The sequence below is a fragment of the Macaca fascicularis genome, chromosome 19, assembly GCF_037993035.2.
Source record: "Macaca fascicularis isolate 582-1 chromosome 19, T2T-MFA8v1.1".
NCBI classification, from domain to species: Eukaryota; Metazoa; Chordata; class Mammalia; order Primates; family Cercopithecidae; genus Macaca; species Macaca fascicularis.
In genome coordinates this window covers 20,614,384-20,632,698 of record NC_088393.1, presented here as the reverse complement: position 1 = coordinate 20,632,698, position 18,315 = coordinate 20,614,384, and the positions used below count along the sequence as shown (strand labels likewise).

At 41.5% G+C, this 18,315-nt stretch overlaps 1 protein-coding gene across 1 annotated transcript; it reads right to left on the bottom strand.

Annotated features, from left to right (window-relative positions):
* Nucleotides 1-672: 672 nt before the first annotated feature.
* LOC135968626 (zinc finger protein 506-like) lies at nt 673-17,994 on the bottom strand. Its single transcript, XM_065536222.1, has 4 exons — nt 17,868-17,994; nt 10,984-14,254; nt 9,932-10,027; nt 673-1,464 (listed from the first exon to the last, which is right to left on the bottom strand). The coding sequence occupies exons 2-4, from the start codon at nt 11,093-11,095 to the stop codon at nt 1,352-1,354; spliced, it is 321 nt and encodes a 106-aa protein (XP_065392294.1). The 5' UTR covers nt 11,096-14,254; nt 17,868-17,994; the 3' UTR covers nt 673-1,351.
* Nucleotides 17,995-18,315: the final 321 nt, after the last annotated feature.

Here is an 18,315-nt window from a genome sequence, read left to right as displayed (position 1 = left end):
TTTCTAGGGCATCACACTAGTATAATTTATTTTTATGTATAGGAACTTTGGGGGTGTTGGTAAAAGCACTGTCACGTCTTTCAGGTTTGTAGATTTCCTCTTCAGCATGAATTAGCGCCATGTCTCTTAAGAGTTCAGAACTTATAGCCAGGTGTTGTGGCTCATGCCTGTAATCCCAGCACTTTATAAGGATAAGGCAGGTGGATCACGTGAGGTTAGGAGTTGGAGACCAGCCTGGCAAACATGGCAAAACCCCATCTCTCCTAAAAATACAAAAATTAGCTAGGTGTAGTGGTGGGCATGCACCTGTAATCCCAGCTACTTGGGAGGCTGGGGCAGGAGAATGGCTTTAACCCAGGAGGTGGAAGTTGCAGTGAGCTGAGATCTTGCCATGGTACTCTAGCCTAGGTGACAAGAGTGAAAATCCATCTCAATTAAAAAAAAAAAAAAAAGAATTGAGAACTTGTTATAGGCTTTGTCACATTCTTCACACTTGTAGGGTTTCTGACCAGTAAGAATTATGTGTAACAAGGGTTGAGAACTTTGTTAAAAAAGCTTTATCACATTCTTCATATTTGTAGGGTTTATGTTCCATATAAATTCTCTTATGTAGTAGGAGCTGAGGGCTGGTTAAAGGCTTTCCCATATTCATCACATTCATAGAGTTTCTCTCCAGTATGAATTATCTTATGTTTATTAAAAGTGGAGGAACATTTAAAATATTTGCCACATTCTTCACTATGTAGGTTTTCTGTTCAATATTAATTCTCTCATTTTTATTAAGGTCTGAGGACCAGTTAAAAGCTTTGCCACATTCTTCACATTTTTAAGGTTTCCCTCCAGTATGAACTAACTTATGTGTAGTAAAGTCTGAGGACCCATTGAAGGCTTTGCCACATTCTTCACATTTGTAGGATTTCTCTCCAGTATGAATTTTCTTATGTGTAGTGAGGTTTGAGGAGTGCTTAAAGGCTTTGCCATATTCTTTACATTTGTAGGGTTTCTTTCCAGTATAAATTCTCTGATGTGTAGTGAGGTTTGCAGATTGATTAAAATCTCTGCCACATTCTTTACATCTGTAAGGTTTCTCTCCTATATGAATTTTCTTACAGGTAGTAAGGGTTGAGGACCAGTTAAGAGCTTTGCCAAATACTATGCATTTGAAAGGACTTTTTCCAGTAAGTCTTATCTTATGTCTGTTTGAATTTGAAAACTTAGGAAAGACTTTTCCATATTTATCACATTGAAATATTTTTTTCTGGGTGTTTGTCAAACATTGGTTAAGTCCATTATAATCTCTTTTGTGCAACTTATGCTCACCCACACTTTTACAGCCTTTTTTTTTTTTTTTTTACTGTAAATTGTCATGTCTGCATTTTTCATATCTTCTCGGTAGCACGTTTTGGAAAGAATCTTTTATGCTCTGCTCTGACCAAAGTTCTTGGGCAAAATGAGAACACATAACTGAAAGAAACAACGAAAACACACTACTTCAATTGCTAGACTCAGATAAATATACTTTGCAAATCTAACCAATAAAATTATACAAACTACATAAGCAAGATGACATAGCAAAATACTACCAACTGCAATTTCTTCCTGGACATATAAATTTAACAAAAACATACTGACCAAAATACATTTGTAAAAAATTTATACATGAGTTAAGTGTGTGAAGGGCCACAGGTTAGCACAATGCAAAGGAGCCATATAGAAGAAAAAGAAAGCTCTGTCACTTATACTCAACACAGCTCTTCCTGCTGTCCAGTATAACACTGTGCTTTCAAAAGTAAATTGCCAGCTGGGCATGATGGCTCATGCCTGTAATCCAAGTACTTTGGAAGGCAGAGGTGGGTGAATCACAAGGTCAAGACTTCAAGACCAGCCGGGCGCGGTGGCTCAAGCCTGTAATCCCAGCACTTTGGGAGGCCGAGACGGGCGGATCTCGAGGTCAGGAGATCGAGACCATCCTGGCTAACACGGTGAAACCCCGTCTCTACTAAAAATACAAAAAATTAGCCGGGCGAGGTGGCGGGCGCCTGTAGTCCCAACTACTCGGGAGGCTGAGGCAGGAGAATGGCGTGAACCCGGGAGGCGGAGCTTGCAGTGAGCTGAGATCCGGCCACTGCACTCCAGCCTGGGCGGCAGAGCGAGACTCCGTCTCAAAAAAAAAAAAAAAAAAAAAAAAAGACTTCAAGACCAGCCAGGCCAAGATGATGAAACCCCGTCTCTACTAAAAACACAAAAAAATTAGCCTGATGTGGTGGAGGATACCTTTAATCCCAGCTACTTGGCAAAGGTAGAGAATTGCTTGAACCAGGGAGGCGGAGGTTGCAGTGAGCCAAGATTGCACCACTGCACTCCAGTCTGGGCAACAAAGGGAGACTCCGTCTCAAAAAAAAAAAAAAAAAGTAAATTGCTGGCCAGGCATAATGGCTTATGCCTGTATTCCTAGCACTTTGGGAAGGCAAGGCGGGTAGATCAACTGAAGTCAAAAGTTTGAGACCAGCCTGACCAACATGGTGAATCCCCAACGCTACTAAAAATTAAAAAAAAGGCCGGGCGCGGTGGCTCAAGCCTGTAATCCCAGCACTTTGGGAGGCCGAGACGGGCGGATCACGAGGTCAGGAGATCGAGACCATCCTGGCTAACACGGTGAAACCCCGTCTCTAATAAAAAATACAAAAAACTAGCCGGGCGAGGTGGCGGGCGCCTATAGTCCCAGCTACTCGGGAGGCTGAGGCAGGAGAATGGGCGTGAACCCAGGAGGCGGAGCTTGCAGTGAGCTGAGATCTGGCCACTGCACCCCAGCCTGGGTGACAGAGCAGGACTCCGTCTCAAAAAAATAAAAAATAAAAAATAAAAAAAAAAATTAGCCAGGCATGGTAACAGGCACCTTTAATCCTAGGTACCTGGAGGCTGAGGCAGGAGAATTGCTTCAACTGTGGAGGCAGAGATTGTAGGGAGTCAAGATTATGCCCCTGCACTCCAGCCTAGGTAACAGAGAGAGACTGTCTCTCTCACACATAGACACACACAAATGTAAATTGCCAACTCCTGGTTTATTAAAAAAAAAAAAACAAATAAGAAAAATATTGGCACATACATCTTTATTTCCGGCTTCTAGGAACTTTTTTAGACACTGGTTAATGTCTCCCATGACATAAAATGCTGAAAGAAATGGTGATATACATTGGAATGACAGTTTGAGTCTGCTGAGTCTAAAGGTAAATGTTACAGAAGCAGAGAAACTGCAGGAACCCAAACAGGAAAGGGGTGTAGCAAATGACTACTAAGAAGAAATATGAATAAGCTGATTTAATTAATCAATAAACACAAAATTTTAGACAAGACTCATCCTAAAAACATTTTTGAGAAATTCTCAGAATCTCTAGCCAAGACAATTGATTTCAGACTACACCAGGACAAAGCTGTATTATAAAGATTGTAACAGGTAGCTTTTTGTTATGTCGGAATCTCAAAGATTACAATGTATACAAAATATTTGGGCAACATGACCCCATTAAAAAAATTATAAAATTTTTAAAAGCAACTATAAAAACTGTATAAAGTAATTTTAAAAATTCAGAATACATTGAACAGGCCACACTTGGTGGCTCACTCCTGTAATCCTTATACACTGGGAGGCCAAGTGGGAAAATTACATGAGGTCAGGAGTTTGAGACCAGCCAGGCCAACATGGTGAAACCCTGTATCTACTAAAAATACAAAAATTAGCTGGGCATGGTGGCCTGTGCCTGTAATCCCAGGTACTTGGGAGACTGACACATGAGAATTGCTTGAACCCAGGAGGGGAAGGTTGAAGTAAGTGAAGATTGTACCACTGCACTCCAGGCTGGGCAACAGAGCAAGACTGTCTCAAAAATAAAATAAAATAAAATGAAGTAGGCCTGGCACGGTGGCTTACGCCTGTAATCCCAGTACTTTGGGAGGCCGAGGTGGGTGGATCATTTGAGTTCAGGAGTTTAGGATCAGCCTGGCCAACATGGTGAAACCTAGTCTCCAGCAAAAATACAAAAATCAGCCGAGTGTGGAGGCAGGCACCTGTAATCCCAGCTACTGGGAGGCTGAGGCAGGAGACTCGCTTGAACCTAGGAGGCAGAGGTTGCAGTGAGCCAGTATCATTGCAGTGAGCCACTATTGTGCCATGGCACTCCAGCCTGGGAGACAGAGAGAGACTCTGTCTCAGAAAAATAAATAAATAAAATTGAATAATATTCAGTAAGTGAAATAGGAACACAGACAACTAATGAAGATCAGAAAAATGAGGATGACAAGAAAAAATCTTAAAATAGCAAAAACCAAAAATTGTGGATATAAAAAATACAAAAAAAAAACACTGAAAAATTTCTTAAGAGAAAAAATAATGTAAACATGAAGAAGCTGAACAAACTAGGACACACACAAAGATATTTATAACAAACACAACTATAAGCAAAATTTCAAAAATCACAGATAAGAAGAGAATTTTGGGAGCTGCAAGATTAAAAAATGTGTCATCTGTAAGCATAGTCTCATGAGATAACCAGCGAATTTATCAAAAAAAAAGTTTTACAGGTCAGAAGGAAACTGTGATATTGTTAAAGTTATAATTTTAAAAAGTCACGTGAGAATAATACCATCAGCAGAATCGTACCACCAAATAAAAAGAAGTCCTTCCACAATAACCAAATCCTGAGAAAGCATATCGGCACTGCATATGCCCTACATATCAAAGATGCTGAAAGGAGTTTCTTCCACTGAAAATAACATAATGCAAGAAAACAACACATAATCAGATGAAAATACATAACTTTCTGGGAAAGATATGCACATACACAAAAATGGAATTGCTTACTTATCATTATCATAAGGGTGCAGAAAACACTTTCAGCTATTTAAAACTTAAAAGATAAAGTAGAGAAATTATTACAAACATTGTTTTTTAGCAACAATGGAAATTACATTGGCATACCTATGTTACCCATTTTCCCTGTATATGTTTCTCTAGCCACCTATCTTATATCTGTATCTATATGTATATAAAAGACTGCCAAAGAAGAGTAGGTTAAAGGTGATTTTTTTTTTTTTTTTTTTTTTGAGACGGAGTCTCGCTCTGTCTCCCAGGCTGGAGTGCAGTGGCACGATCTCGGCTCACTGCAAGCTCCGCCTCCCGGGTTTACGCCATTCTCCTGGCTCAGCCTCCCGAGTAGCTGGGACTACAGGCGCTCGCCACCTCGCCCGGCTAGTTTTTTGTACTTTTTAGTAGAGACGGGGTTTCACCGTGTTAGCCAGGATGGTCTCGATCTCCTGACCTCGTGATCCGCCCGTCTCGGCCTCCCAAAGTGCTGGGATTACAGGCTTGTACAAACATTGTTAATGAATATATAAAACATAAAAAATATAATTAGCAAAATCAATAACAAAGTTGAAGGCAGATGTAATCATGAAGATTTTTTGCATTCAACTGAAGTTAATTTTTTACTACACTTAAATATATGGTTGGATCTTTTACAGGTTTTATGTAATCCCCAAGATACTACTAAGAAAATATCTGTATAGATACACAAAAGAAAATAAGAAGAAAATTGAAAGCATATCAATACAAAAATTAAAAAAAATACAAAAAGGCAGAAAAAGAATGAGAGACAAAGATACAAGAATCAAATAAAAGAACTAATAAAGTAATATTGGCCAGGTGTGGTGGCTCATGCCTGTAATCCCAGCACTGTGGGAAGCCAAGGAAGGCGGACCACTTAAGGTCAGGAATTCAAGCCCAGCCTGGCCAACATGGCATAAACCCATCTCTACTAAAAATACCAAAAATTAGCCCAGTGTGGTAGCAGGTGCCTGTAATCCCAGCTGCTCAGGTGGCTGAGACAGGAGAATCGCTTGGACCCAGGAGGTGGAGGTTGCAGTGATCTGAGATTGCACCATTGCACTCTAACCTGGATGAAAGAATGAGACTCCATCACACACACAAAAAAAGATAAGTTTTTCTCTTTCAGAAAACTATTTAAATATATATATATATATACACAATTATCTTTCCAATCAAGAGACATACTTTCAATAAAAAGCATTATTAAACAATTTTACCAGCTTGACCAACATGGCAAAACCCTGTCTCTACAAAAAAAGCAAAAATTAGCCAAGTGTGGTTGTGTGCACCTGTAATCCCACCTACTCGGGAGGCTGAGGCAGGATAATCGCTTGAACCCAGAAGGTGGAGGTTGCAGTGAGCCAAGTTTGCGCCACTTGCCCTCTAGCCTGGGTGACAGAGTGAGACTCCATCTCAAAAAAAAAAAAAAAAAAAATTAATAATCAAGATCCAACTGGCCTTTCTACAAGAGTCACCTCAGATCTAATGATAATGACTGAAAGTGGTAAGATGGAAGGAGAAATTTCATGTAAATATTAATCAAATGAGAGCAGAAGAGGTCAAAATAATATTACACAAGCTACATCTTAAGTCAAAAACTGTCATATTTTATAAAATGTACTTTAAGTCAAAACTTCAAAAAGACACAGAAGGACATTAAACAATATATAGATTCATTCACTGGGAACCTATCAAAAATTTGTTTGTACATGTGTGTATTTGTGTGTGTGTGTGTGTGTTTCAAATTAGGGTTTCAAATATATAAAGCAAATACTAACAAAACTGAATAAACATATAGAGAGAAATATAATTATAGCAGGATATTTCAATACCCCACTTGCTATAATAATAATGACATATTTGAAAATCCATGTTTATTGTACCACTATTCACAAAAGACAAAAGGCTGAAGCAACTCAGATGTCTCTTGATTTATAAACATATCAAAAAATGTAACATATACATACGATGAAATATTATTCCACCTTAAAAAGAACAATCTTGTCACATTTTAAGATGACCTGGAGAATATTATGTCACCTGAATTAATCCAGTAACAAAATTACGGATACTCTATGATTCCACTTATATGAGGTATCTTAAGAAGTCAAAATCATGCCGGGCACGGTGTTTCATGCCTGTAATCCCAGCACTTTGGGAGGCCAAGGCGGGAGGATCACGAGGTCAGGAGATCGAGACCATCCTGGCTAATACACTGGAATCCCATCTCTACTAAAAATACAAAAAATTAGCCAAGCACGATGTCAGGCGCCTCTAGTCCCAGCTACTGGGGAGGCTGAGGCAGGAGAATGGCGTGAACCCGGGAGGCGGAACTTGCAGTGAGCCGAGATTGCGCCACATCACTCCAGCCTGGGAGACAGCGCGAGACTCCGTCAAAATAAATAAATAAATAAATAAATAAATAAGAAGTCAAAATCATAAAAAGAGAAAGTGGAAGGTTTGTCTATCTAGGGCTGGAACGAGGGTAAAATTAGCAGTTGTTACTTAATGGGTATTGAGTTTAAGTTTTACAAGACGTAAAGTTTCTAGAAGTCTTTTGCATAACAATGCGAATATATTTAACATCCCTGAAACGAACAGCTTTTTTTTGAGACAGGGTCTCACTCTTTCAACCAAGATGGAATGTAGAGGCACAATTTTGACTCTCCCTCAATCTCCAACGTAGATGGGACCACAGGTGCACACCACTACGCCTGGCAATTATCAATTTTTTTTTTTAATAGAGAAAGGTCTCCATATGTTGCCCAAGCTGGTCTCAAGCTTTTGGGCTCCAGGGATCCTTCTGTCTTGGCCTCCCAAAATCCTTGGATTACAGATGAGAGCCACAACCATGCCTGGCCGTGAAATATACACTTCAATAGATTTAAGGCGGTACATTTTATGTTATGTGTTTTTAAAACATTTCTTTTAAAGAAAACCTGAAAAAAATACAGAATTATAAATCTTTTTGAAAATTACCTTCAAATCACTAAAGTTTTCTTCTCACAAAAGGAAATATATATTCATTATTAAACACACAGTAAAAATAAGACTATATCCATGACAACTCACTTAGATAAGATAAAACTACCATTGAAAATCAGCTAAGAAAGAATATAGGATAGACGGGTGGATCACGAGGTCAGGAGATCGAGACCATCCTGGCTAACACGGTGAAACCCCGTCTCTACTAAGAAATACAAAAAACTAGCCGGGCGAGGTGGCGGGTACCTGTAGTCCCAGCTACCTGGGAGGCTGAGGCCGGAGAATGACGTGAACCCAGGAGGCGGAGCTTGCAGTGAGCTGAGATCCGGCCACTGCACTCCAGCCTGGGCTACAGAGTGAGACTCCGTCTCAAAAAAAAAAAAAAAAAAAAAAAAAAAAAAAGATATAACTAAAATTGGGATATTTATAAATAAACATACATACATATGTAATCTGATTGTGATGAACATGCATAATTTATCTCTTAATTAAACCTCAAATTGACTTAAACTGTACAAACAGAATTTCAAATTGTCTAAAATTGTAATACGAAAGTAAAACCAACAGACACAAAAAACTGATGTTAAGAAACCTACACTGAGGCCAGGTGCAGTGGCTCATATCTGTAATCTTAGCTCCTTGGAAAGCTGAGGCACGAGAATTGGTTTGAACTCAGGAGGTGGAGGTTGCAGTAAGCCAAGCCCACACCACTGCACTCCAGCCTGGGCTACAGAATGTGACTCTGTCTCACAAAAACAAAAAGATTGTCTAGGTAACTGGAATATTTAACTATTACTGTGTACTCATCAAATGCGGGTATTTTGAATCATTGGCATGCACTGTGTGGCAGTAAAATTTCAGAGAATATGCGGTATAATTATAAATAGAAGATTCTAATGAGAAACTTTTAATAAATAAGCATTTAAAAGAAACTAGAGTTATATTTATGTTTTAAATATATGCTATTCTTACACAAAATGAAACTGCTGTAATTCAACTTTAGAAGCAAAGAATAGCCTTACATTGTTAAATACAGAAAATATATGTATTTACTTTGCAGAACAGGGTTAGACCTTCTGATATGTAAAACAAATATTAGGAAATAAACTATGTTATTATTCAGATATAGGCTGAAGAAAGTAGAGGAAAATCCTATAATTCCTTTTTGCCAGCAGCAAAATTAAATTTATAAGTAAATACTTGAGTAAATACAGATTACCTACTAATTATCTAATTTACTGCAGGCATAATATGCAAATTCTAGCATATTGTTTTAAATATCTGAATCTAAAATTACAGAAAAATTTGCAGTAGAAAATAGAAAGTAGGCCGGGCGCGGTGGCTCAAGCCTGTAATCCCAGCACTTTGGGAGGCCGAGACGGGCGGATCACGAGGTCAGGAGATCGAGACCATCCTGGCTAACACAATGAAACCCCGTCTCCACTAAAAATACAAAAAAATTAGCCGGGCGTGGTGGCGGCGCCTGTAGTCCCAGCTACTCGGGAGGCTGAGGCAGGAGAATGGCGGGAACCCGGGAGGCGGAGCTTGCAGTGAGCCGAGATCGCGCCACTGCACTCCAGCCTGGGCGACAGAGCGAGACTCCGTCTCAAAAAAAAAAAAAAAAAAACAACCCACCTGGCTAATTTCTGTATTTTTAGTAAAGACGAGGTTTCACCATGCTGGTCAGGCTAGTCTTGAATTTCTGACCTCCGATGGTCCACCTGCCTTGGCCTCCCAAAATTCTGAGATTACAGACATGAGCCAATGTGCCCAGCCTCTGCAGTCTCTTACATGGCATGAAGATGTCTTTGGCTCTCACTGTGAACTTGAAGGAAGCTCACCAAAAGAAAAGTAGAATCCTTCGAGAATTTAAAATGACAAGACAGAAGATGCCCATTTGTGGGAGCAAAATTAAATAAATGAATAAACAAACAACACAGCTGCCCAGGAACTATTTTCTCTGGAACACAGTTTTCTGAATCACATTTTAAAAACTGGCTTTCTCATTGACCTTGGGACCTGTTATCCGTGTAGTCTGTGGTATTCAATTTCACTCACACCTACCTGGGGGTTTGGCAATCATCTCATATCTCTTTATAGTTAAAGGTTTTTTTCCTTGCTCCAGATAGGTGATCAGGTCTGGCTTAGAGACAACAATACCTGTTTTATTAAAAATAAATAACATGAGTCTTGCTCATATTCTCCAATTACAAGCTAGTAATGTGCTCAGCAGAGCAGATGTAATAAAATATTCTTGTAAATTAATACCAAAATACTAATTTATGACAGAAATTTCTAAATATTTAGAAAATACTTTCAGCTGAGTATGATGGCTCACACCTGTAATCCTAGCACTTCGGGAGGCTGAGGTGGTCAGATAACCTGAGGTCAGGAGTTCAAGACCAGCCTGACCATGATAGAGAAACCCCATCTCTACTAAAAATACAAAAACTTAGCTGGGCATGGTGGCACATGCTTGTAATCCCAGCTACTCAGGAGGTTGACACAAGAGAATTGCTTGAACCCAGGAAGTGGAAGTTGTGGTGAGTGGAGATCATGCCATTGCACTCCAGCCTGAACAACAAGAACGAAACTGTGTCGAAAAGAAAAGGAAAGGAAAGGAAAGGAAAGGAAAGGAAAGGAAAGGAAAGGAAAGGAAAGGAAAGGAAGGAAGGAAGGAAAAAGAAAGAAAGAAAGAGAAAGAAAAAGAAAGAAAGAGAAAGAAAGAAAGAAAAGAAAGAGAAAGAAAGAAAGAAAGAAAATACTTTCAATATGCAGGTTTCTTAATTTTACTATCTGGTACTACGGAATCAAAAATTGGTGGTGACAATTAGATTTTCAGATGGGGGCAACAATATTTTATACCACTAAATTTCTGGAATTACCACTAATTTAGAGTGAAGAATACAGCTCAACTCAGGAATGTGGAAAGTTTGGATTAAGATGAAACATCTTGAAGAAATTCTATTCTAAATGAACAAATTCTGAAGATTTTCTGGAAAAAGGAATCTAAAACTCTTTTATGAAAAGAATAAATTACTAAAAAACATTCTACAAAAAAAGAGAAATAAAATCTTTAGGGTATATTATGAATTATGTATTCAGGTTATCCTCACCAAGGAAGACCAGGTTTCTGTAGTTCTCTAACATCACATCCCTATATAAATTCCGCTGTGCGGTGTCCAGGCAATGCCACTCCTCCAGAGAGAATTCTATGGCCACATCCATAAGTTGCAATGGTCCCTGAAACACACACACACACACACACACACACACACACTTTTACTAAATGGCCATGAGCAGAATTTTTAATTTGACTTAAGGTGAAATGTGAGAGTAAAGAGAACTGGTTCTGACTTACAGGACGGACTAAAATTATCCAATAAAATAATTTTCAACACAGAAATATTCTCTACTGTATTCTCTAACTCTGAGAAAAAAGAGCAGCTTAAGATCCACAACATCAGTTCATATATATTTTCCTAGATAATAAAGTATAAAATTAAGGGCATGAACAAAAACATGTACAGTTTTGAGTGCTATATTTACATCATACAGAATGAGTTGTGAATATTTTTCAGACGAAAAAGACAGGTTGAGTTAGAAGGCACCTCTCAAATTTTAATATACATAATAAGCTGAAGACCTTGTTATGCAGGCTTTTTTTCCATAAGATCTGACATAAAATCTGATTTTTTGAATTTCTAACTAGCTCATCAATAATGCCAATGTTTTTGGCCCAAGAATGATATTTTGTCAAACAACTGGTAATTGGAAGAGCCTGTGTTTTTCCCAGTTTTTCTGGCCTGTAAACAAAGATAAGAGCCTTCATATTTCAAATTAAAATATGTAGTAAAAAAAAATAAGAAAAAAGGACAGCTGCCAGATTAAATGTGATGTTTTATGCACATAAACGGCATAAAGATACTTAATAATGAAGAGAAAAATAATTAACTCTATAGTGAAAAAAATTCTTTCAGAGAGCTATTCCACCAAGTGAATCATTAACTCTGTCACCCAGGCTGGAGTGCAGTGGCATGATCTCGGCTCACTGCAACCTCCGCCTTCCAGGTTCAAGCGGTTCTTCTGCCTCAACCTCCCAAGTAGCTGAAATTACAGGCACGCACCACCATGCCCTGCTAATTTTTGTATTTTTAGTAGAGATGGAGTTTCACCATACTGACCAGGCTGGTCACGAACTCCTGACCTTGTGATCTGCCCGCCTTGGCCTCCCAAAGTGCTAGGATTACAGGCATGAGCCACCACACCCAGACTTTCTAAGGTAATTATGTTAGAAAATAAATATGTGGCCGGGCGTCGCGTCTCACGCCTGTAATCCCGCCACTTTGGCAGACCGATGTGGGCAGATAATGAGGTAAGGAGATTGAGACCATCCTGGCTAACACGGTGAAACCAAGTCTCTACTAAAAATACAAAAATCAGTTGGGCCTGGTGGCAGGCACCCGCAGTTCCACCTACTTGGGAGGCTGAGGCAGGAGAATTCCATGAACCCGGAAGGTGGGGGTTCCAGTTAGCCGAGATAGCACCATTGCACTCCAGCCTGGGGAACAGAGCGAGATTCCGTCTCAAAAAAAAAAAAAAAAAAAAAGTAAAGAAAAGAAAAAAAAAGAAATTAATTATAATAACAATTCTTCTGTTCATGAATATCCCTTCAGGTATAGACATCAGAAGTCACAACAATATAAAGAAAGCGGCCTAAATAAAGCCCAAGATTTTGGACACATCCATTTATTTTACCAACGATATGATGCATAATTCAATTATTTATCCAGTTGCTAGTCTAGACAAAAAGTTTCTGGGTTGTAGGAACCATGACTGCTTCATGTATTGTTTTAATGGTGATATGAAATGTAAGCAACTCCATTATCTATTTGGGTCTCCAGATTTCTCCTCCCTGTTTATCATCCAAGTACCTGGAAACTGGAGAAACTCTCATCTGGGTACCAACCAAAGACATTTCTTGTATGAGGAGAGGAACAAACACAGGATGACTAAATTTCTCTTACACTAAGAGAGAAACAGAATTAACCATTCTTCTGAGTCTGGCACAATTCTGCTATGGACATTCTCAAATGCCTCAAAGACACCTGGGTGACTGTGAGAGAATTCCCAGTGACCCTGGATTGATGGCCCAATGATAAGCCAGGCTGGAGAGACTCAGGCTGATTCTAAACAGAAAATAGAACTACCCAGGTGGAACTCCAGAACCTGGATCAATTGTTCTGATTTGCTAGCTCTTGGATAAAGGAAAGAATGAAAATACTCTACTCCAGTATCACATTTTACAGGTAAATATAGTTGTGGTCATGGCTCTGGATACCTTGTGGCCTGGGAGTTCCAATAATATAGGAAGGGGCCTACGATATAATATTTCATAGGAAGAATATCCTGTTCTCTTTGAAGGGTTGCCTCTAATCTTGAACAGTACCAGGGTTAAAGGTACCACTTTAATCCTGTTTCCTGACAACTTTCCCTAAACTGTTTTTGATTGTCTGATTCATCCACTCCACCTTTCTGGAACTCCGCAGTTGGTAGGCGGCATGCAGTTTCCATGTGATCCCCAATACCTTTGATGTTTACTGTACCAAGTCAGCCACACACGCTGGCCCATTGTCCAAGCCAATCTGTAAGGGCAGTCCAAACCTAGGGATGAGATCTCGAAGAAGCACACAGGTTGCCTCACCAACTTTTCAGGTTGGATAAGCCTCTACCCACCCAGAGTAGGTACACACAAGAACTAGTAAATACTTACTACCTCCACACTTTGGCATTTCTGTGAAGTTTACCTGGAGATCTTCAAAGGGGGCTGCTCCATATGTCTTTATACCTGGCAGAACGGCTGGACCCTGTCTTGCATTGTGCTGTTGGCAGATAACACATAGCTGTGCTACTGTTTTGGCAAGAGCTGATAAATGGGAGATGTAAAAATACCGGCCTAACAACTTTTCAAGTGACTCCTGACCTAGATGGGTAGTTTCATGCACAGCCAGTACAACCACTGCTCCAAGTAGCCTGTGGCACATCTATTCTCCCATCCGGTAACCAGATTCATCCTTCTTTTATTACCTGTACCCTTTCCACTTGGAGAAAGTTTTTTTCTTCTTTACAATAAGTAGGTACAAGTTCAGGTGCTTAAGGGAGCAGGGGCGCAGTGATTGACGCCTGCCTGGTAAGGGGTGGATGCTGCCTTTTGAACCTGTGAGTCAACTCAGGAGTTCCGATGGAGCCCAGGCTGTTGCTTCCCACTCCCAGCTACTCGGGAGACTGAGGCAGGAGAATGACGTGAACCCAGGAGGCGGAGCTTAGAGTGAGCAGAGATCGTGCCACTGCACTCCAGTCTGGGCGACTGAGCGACTGAACGAGACTCTGTTTCAAAAAAAAAAAAAAAGAAAAGAAATCATTTAGAGACAACCTCGGTGGCTCACGCCTGTAATCCCAGCACTTTGGGAGGCCAAGGTGGGCGGATCACTTGAGGTCAGGAGTTCAAGACCAATCTGGCCAACATGATGAAACTCCATCTCTATTAAAAATACAAAAAATTAGCAGGGTATGGTGGTGCACTTTTGTAGTCCCAGCTACTCTGGAGGCCAAAGCAGAAGAATCGCTTGAACCCAGGAGGCAGAGGTTGTGTAAGACCCAAGCGGTTCCCCTTGCCCTTTGCCTAGACAGAGCTGATTCATCAAGGCAGGGGAATTTGTGGAGGAAAAGTTTTTTTTTTTTTTTTTTTTTTGAGACGGAGTCTCTGCCGCCCGGGCTGGAGTGCAGTGGCCGGATCTCAGCTCACTGCAAGCTCCGCCTCCCGGGTTGACGCCATTCTCCTGCCTCAGCCTCCCGAGTAGCTGGGACTACAGGTGCCTGCCACCTCGCCCGGCTAGTTTTTTGTATTTTTTAGTAGAGACGGGGTTTCACTGTGTTAGCCAGGATGGAGGAAAAGTTAAATAATAAATTTGAACTCAATTGAATGTGGACACAAACAATGGTCACCGTCAGGCCTCTGAGCCCAAGCCAAGCCATCGCATCCCCTGTGACTTGCACATATATACGCCCAGCTGGCCTGAAGTAACTGAAGAATCACAAAAGAAGTGAAAATGCCCCGCCTTAACTGATGACATTCCACCACAAAAGAAGTGAAAATGGCCGGTCCTTGCCTTAAGCGATGACATTATCTTGTGAAATTCTTTTTCCTGGCTCATCCTGGCTCAGAAACCTCCCCCACTGAGCACCTTGTGACCCCCACTCCAGCCAGAGAAAAACCCCCCTTTGACTGTAATTTTCCTTTACCTACCCAAATCCTATAAAACGGCCCCACCCTTATCTCCCTTTGCTGACTCTCTTTTCGGACTCAGCCCGCCTGCACCCAGGTGAAATAAACAGCCATGTTGCTCACACAAAGCCTGTTTGGTGGTCTCTTCACACGGACACGCATGACAGTCACCAAGTCCCAGAACAGGTTGTGTGAACCCCTTTAAGCATTCATTCAGCGCTGTTTTGGAGAAATCTCTATTTCAATCTATTCGTATACATTAGTTATTGAAAAACAATAGGCAATCACAGAAACAAGTTGACCTTTTTGTGTTCCTTGTACCCAGTCATGAAGGGCCTTCCTGACTGGGCCTCATGCCAAACAATTCATTACAAAAGAGCTAGGGTACCAGACTGCACTGAAGCTTCATGAGACCTCTCCTCATCTGTGCAGGAATGAGTGGCCAGCTCTGCAGCCCAAGCTGTTGCTTCCCAGGCTGGTGGTGACGCCTCCATTGTCTGGTGAGTGCAATGTCCAATGCTGGAGCCCAGGTTGTTGCTTCCCACTCTGGTGGTGAATCCTCCATAGTCTGGTGAGTGTAAATATATATATCTTTTTTCCTTTCTCCTCTTCCCATTGCAATTTGCTTATTATATCCACTACTTATTATATCAATCTGCTTATTATATTGATTTGCTTATTACATAATTTGTTTATTATATCTGCGTTGCCATTTACGTGGAATGAAGCTTGTTTACCCTTAAAGGTATTGTGTGTGTGTCTTTCCTTCTCCCCTCGTGCGTTCCCCGCACAGAACATTTTTGGTGTCACAAACAGGATTCAAAAACAAAAGTGTGCCACTTTTTGGCCACAAGGACACGTCAGGAGGCTCGGCGACTTCCCATATCCCTGGACGGAAACTCCCCCAGTTCTCCCCCTTGGCGATTGAATGGTCAAGGGGAACTGGCCTTTGTGAGAATTGGGAAACCAAATTAGTGCAATTTAGACCTTTGTGTGTGAAGTGCTGCAGGAAATTCCAGTCAGCAAAGGAGATGCTGGGGGATCTCCCAGAGTGGATGGTGTTTGCTTACTGATTATGAGATAATGTGTCAAGATAGGGGCTGGTTGCATCCTATGGAATGCAGGGAAATAATTCATTTTACCAAAAGTTAAGGCTAAAATACTAGAATTTGCAACCCCTACCACTAAAAATGAGGTGCAGAAATTTACTGGCTTGTTTGGATGGTGGAGACATCATATTCCCCACTTGGGTGACATTTTACAACCTCTGCATGCTGTCACTGGAAAACGCTATGACTTTGATTGGGGAGAGAAAGAGATCATGGCTTCTGAACAAGATAAACAAGCAGTGCAACTGGTCCTGGATCTATGATTCATTCGGGAAGGGCCAGTAGAACTGCAAGTAACTGTCCTAGGTCAACATGCTAATTGGGGCCTTAGGCAGAAACAAGATGGGAAGAGGTACATTTCTGGTTTTGGACCCAGAAACTGCCAGAGGCCGGCAAGGCTTATACCCCTTTTGAGAAGCAGTTGTTAGCTTGCTATTGGGCTTTGCTGGAAACAAACACCTCTGCTTCAACCATGACGTCTTTATGAGGCTTGAAATTCCTATTATGACTTGGGTCATGAGTTCCACCGAAACTCACCAGATAGGGCACGCCAAGGGGGAGAACTGGAGGAGTTTCCATTCCGGAATTCGGGATACCCCCAAGTTTCCAGCCCTGGGCTCCAAGAGTCAGACACCGCACTCTCCAGACTGGAAGATTCACCACCAGACCAGGAAGCGACAGCCTGACCTCCAGAGTCGGACACCACACTCATCAGACTGTGGAGGATTCACCACCAGACAGGGAAGCAACAGCTTGGGTTCCAGACTCAGCCACTCGTCCCTGCACAGATAAGGAGAGGTCTCATGAAACTGCGGTGCGGTCTGGGACCACAGCTCTTTAGTAATGAGTTGTTTGGCATAAGGCCCAGTCACCAGTGCTCTTCAGGACTAGGCTCAGGGAACACAAAAAGGTCAACTTGTTTTTGCGATTGTTAATTGTTTTTCAGTAATAGTAGCTGTAATCCCAGCTACTCAGGGGGCTGAGGCAGGAAAGTCGCTTGAACCCGGAAGGCGGAGGTTGCAGTGAGCAAGACCGCACCACTGCACTCCAGCCTGGGTGACAAAGCGAGACTTCGTCTCAAAAAAAAAAAAAAAAAAAAAAAAAAAGCTTTAGTATTGATAATACACTACTAACAAAGTAAACATTGATTTTCTCTTGAGCAAATATTGTATGTATTATTAATATGACAGCAAAATACTCTGTTCACTATCAGGCCTCTGAGCCCAAGCCAAGCCATTGCATCCCCTATACTCTCAGATGGCCTGAAGTAACTGAAGAATCACAAAATCAGTGAAAATGCCCTGCCCCTGCCTTAACTGATGACATTCCACCACAAAATAAGTGAAAATGGCCGGTCCTTGCCTTAAGCGATGACATTATCTTGTGAAATTCCTTTTCCTGGCTCATCCTGGCTCAAAATCTCCCCCACTGAGCACCTTGTGACCCCCACTCCTGCCCGCCAGAGAACAACTTGCCCCCTTTGACTGTAGTTTTCCTTTACCTACCCAAATCCTATAAAACAGCCCCACCCTTATCTCCCTTCGCTGACTCTCTTTTCGGACTCAGCCCGACTGCACCCAGATGATTTAAAAGCTTTATTGCTCACACAAAGCCTGTTTGGGGGTCTCTTCACACAGATGCGCATGACATTCAAAAAGAGAGTGAGTACAAGAGAGAATTTTCTCATGCTCCGGGGTGGGCCTGGCTCAGCTCAGGGAGGAAGACCTGCCTCTAAAGGCTGCAGCTTAGGCTGTCTCTCTTCACTTAGCCCAGCATCTGATCACATCCTCTGTCACTCAGGACCTGAGGGGTGGGACCTAAAACATTATCCAATCAGAGGCGCTGGGCTGGAAACCCCCAATCAGGCATGCAGCCGGAGGGAAGAGGACGGCTTTCCGGTTTTGGCGCGGCCTTTGTCTCTGGCTGCAGCCCGACCTTCAGGTCTCCTCTTCACCGCTCTCTGCCCTATTCTCCTGGAGGCCCAGTCTCTGTGGCGCTGTGACCTGCAGGTATTGGGAGATCCACAGCTAAAACGCCAGGACCCCCTGGAAGCC

Coding starts and splice junctions, on each gene's coding strand:
- LOC135968626 (XM_065536222.1), bottom strand. CDS start 11,095: ATGGATGTGGCCATAGAATTCTCTCTGGAGGAGTGGCATTGCCTGGAC. Junction 10,028..10,983: donor CAGAAACCTGGTCTTCCTTG/GTGAGGATAACC, acceptor TTAATAAAACAG/GTATTGTTGTCTCTAAGCCA. Junction 1,465..9,931: donor GATGATTGCCAAACCCCCAG/GTAGGTGTGAGT, acceptor TGTTTCTTTCAG/TTATGTGTTCTCATTTTGCC.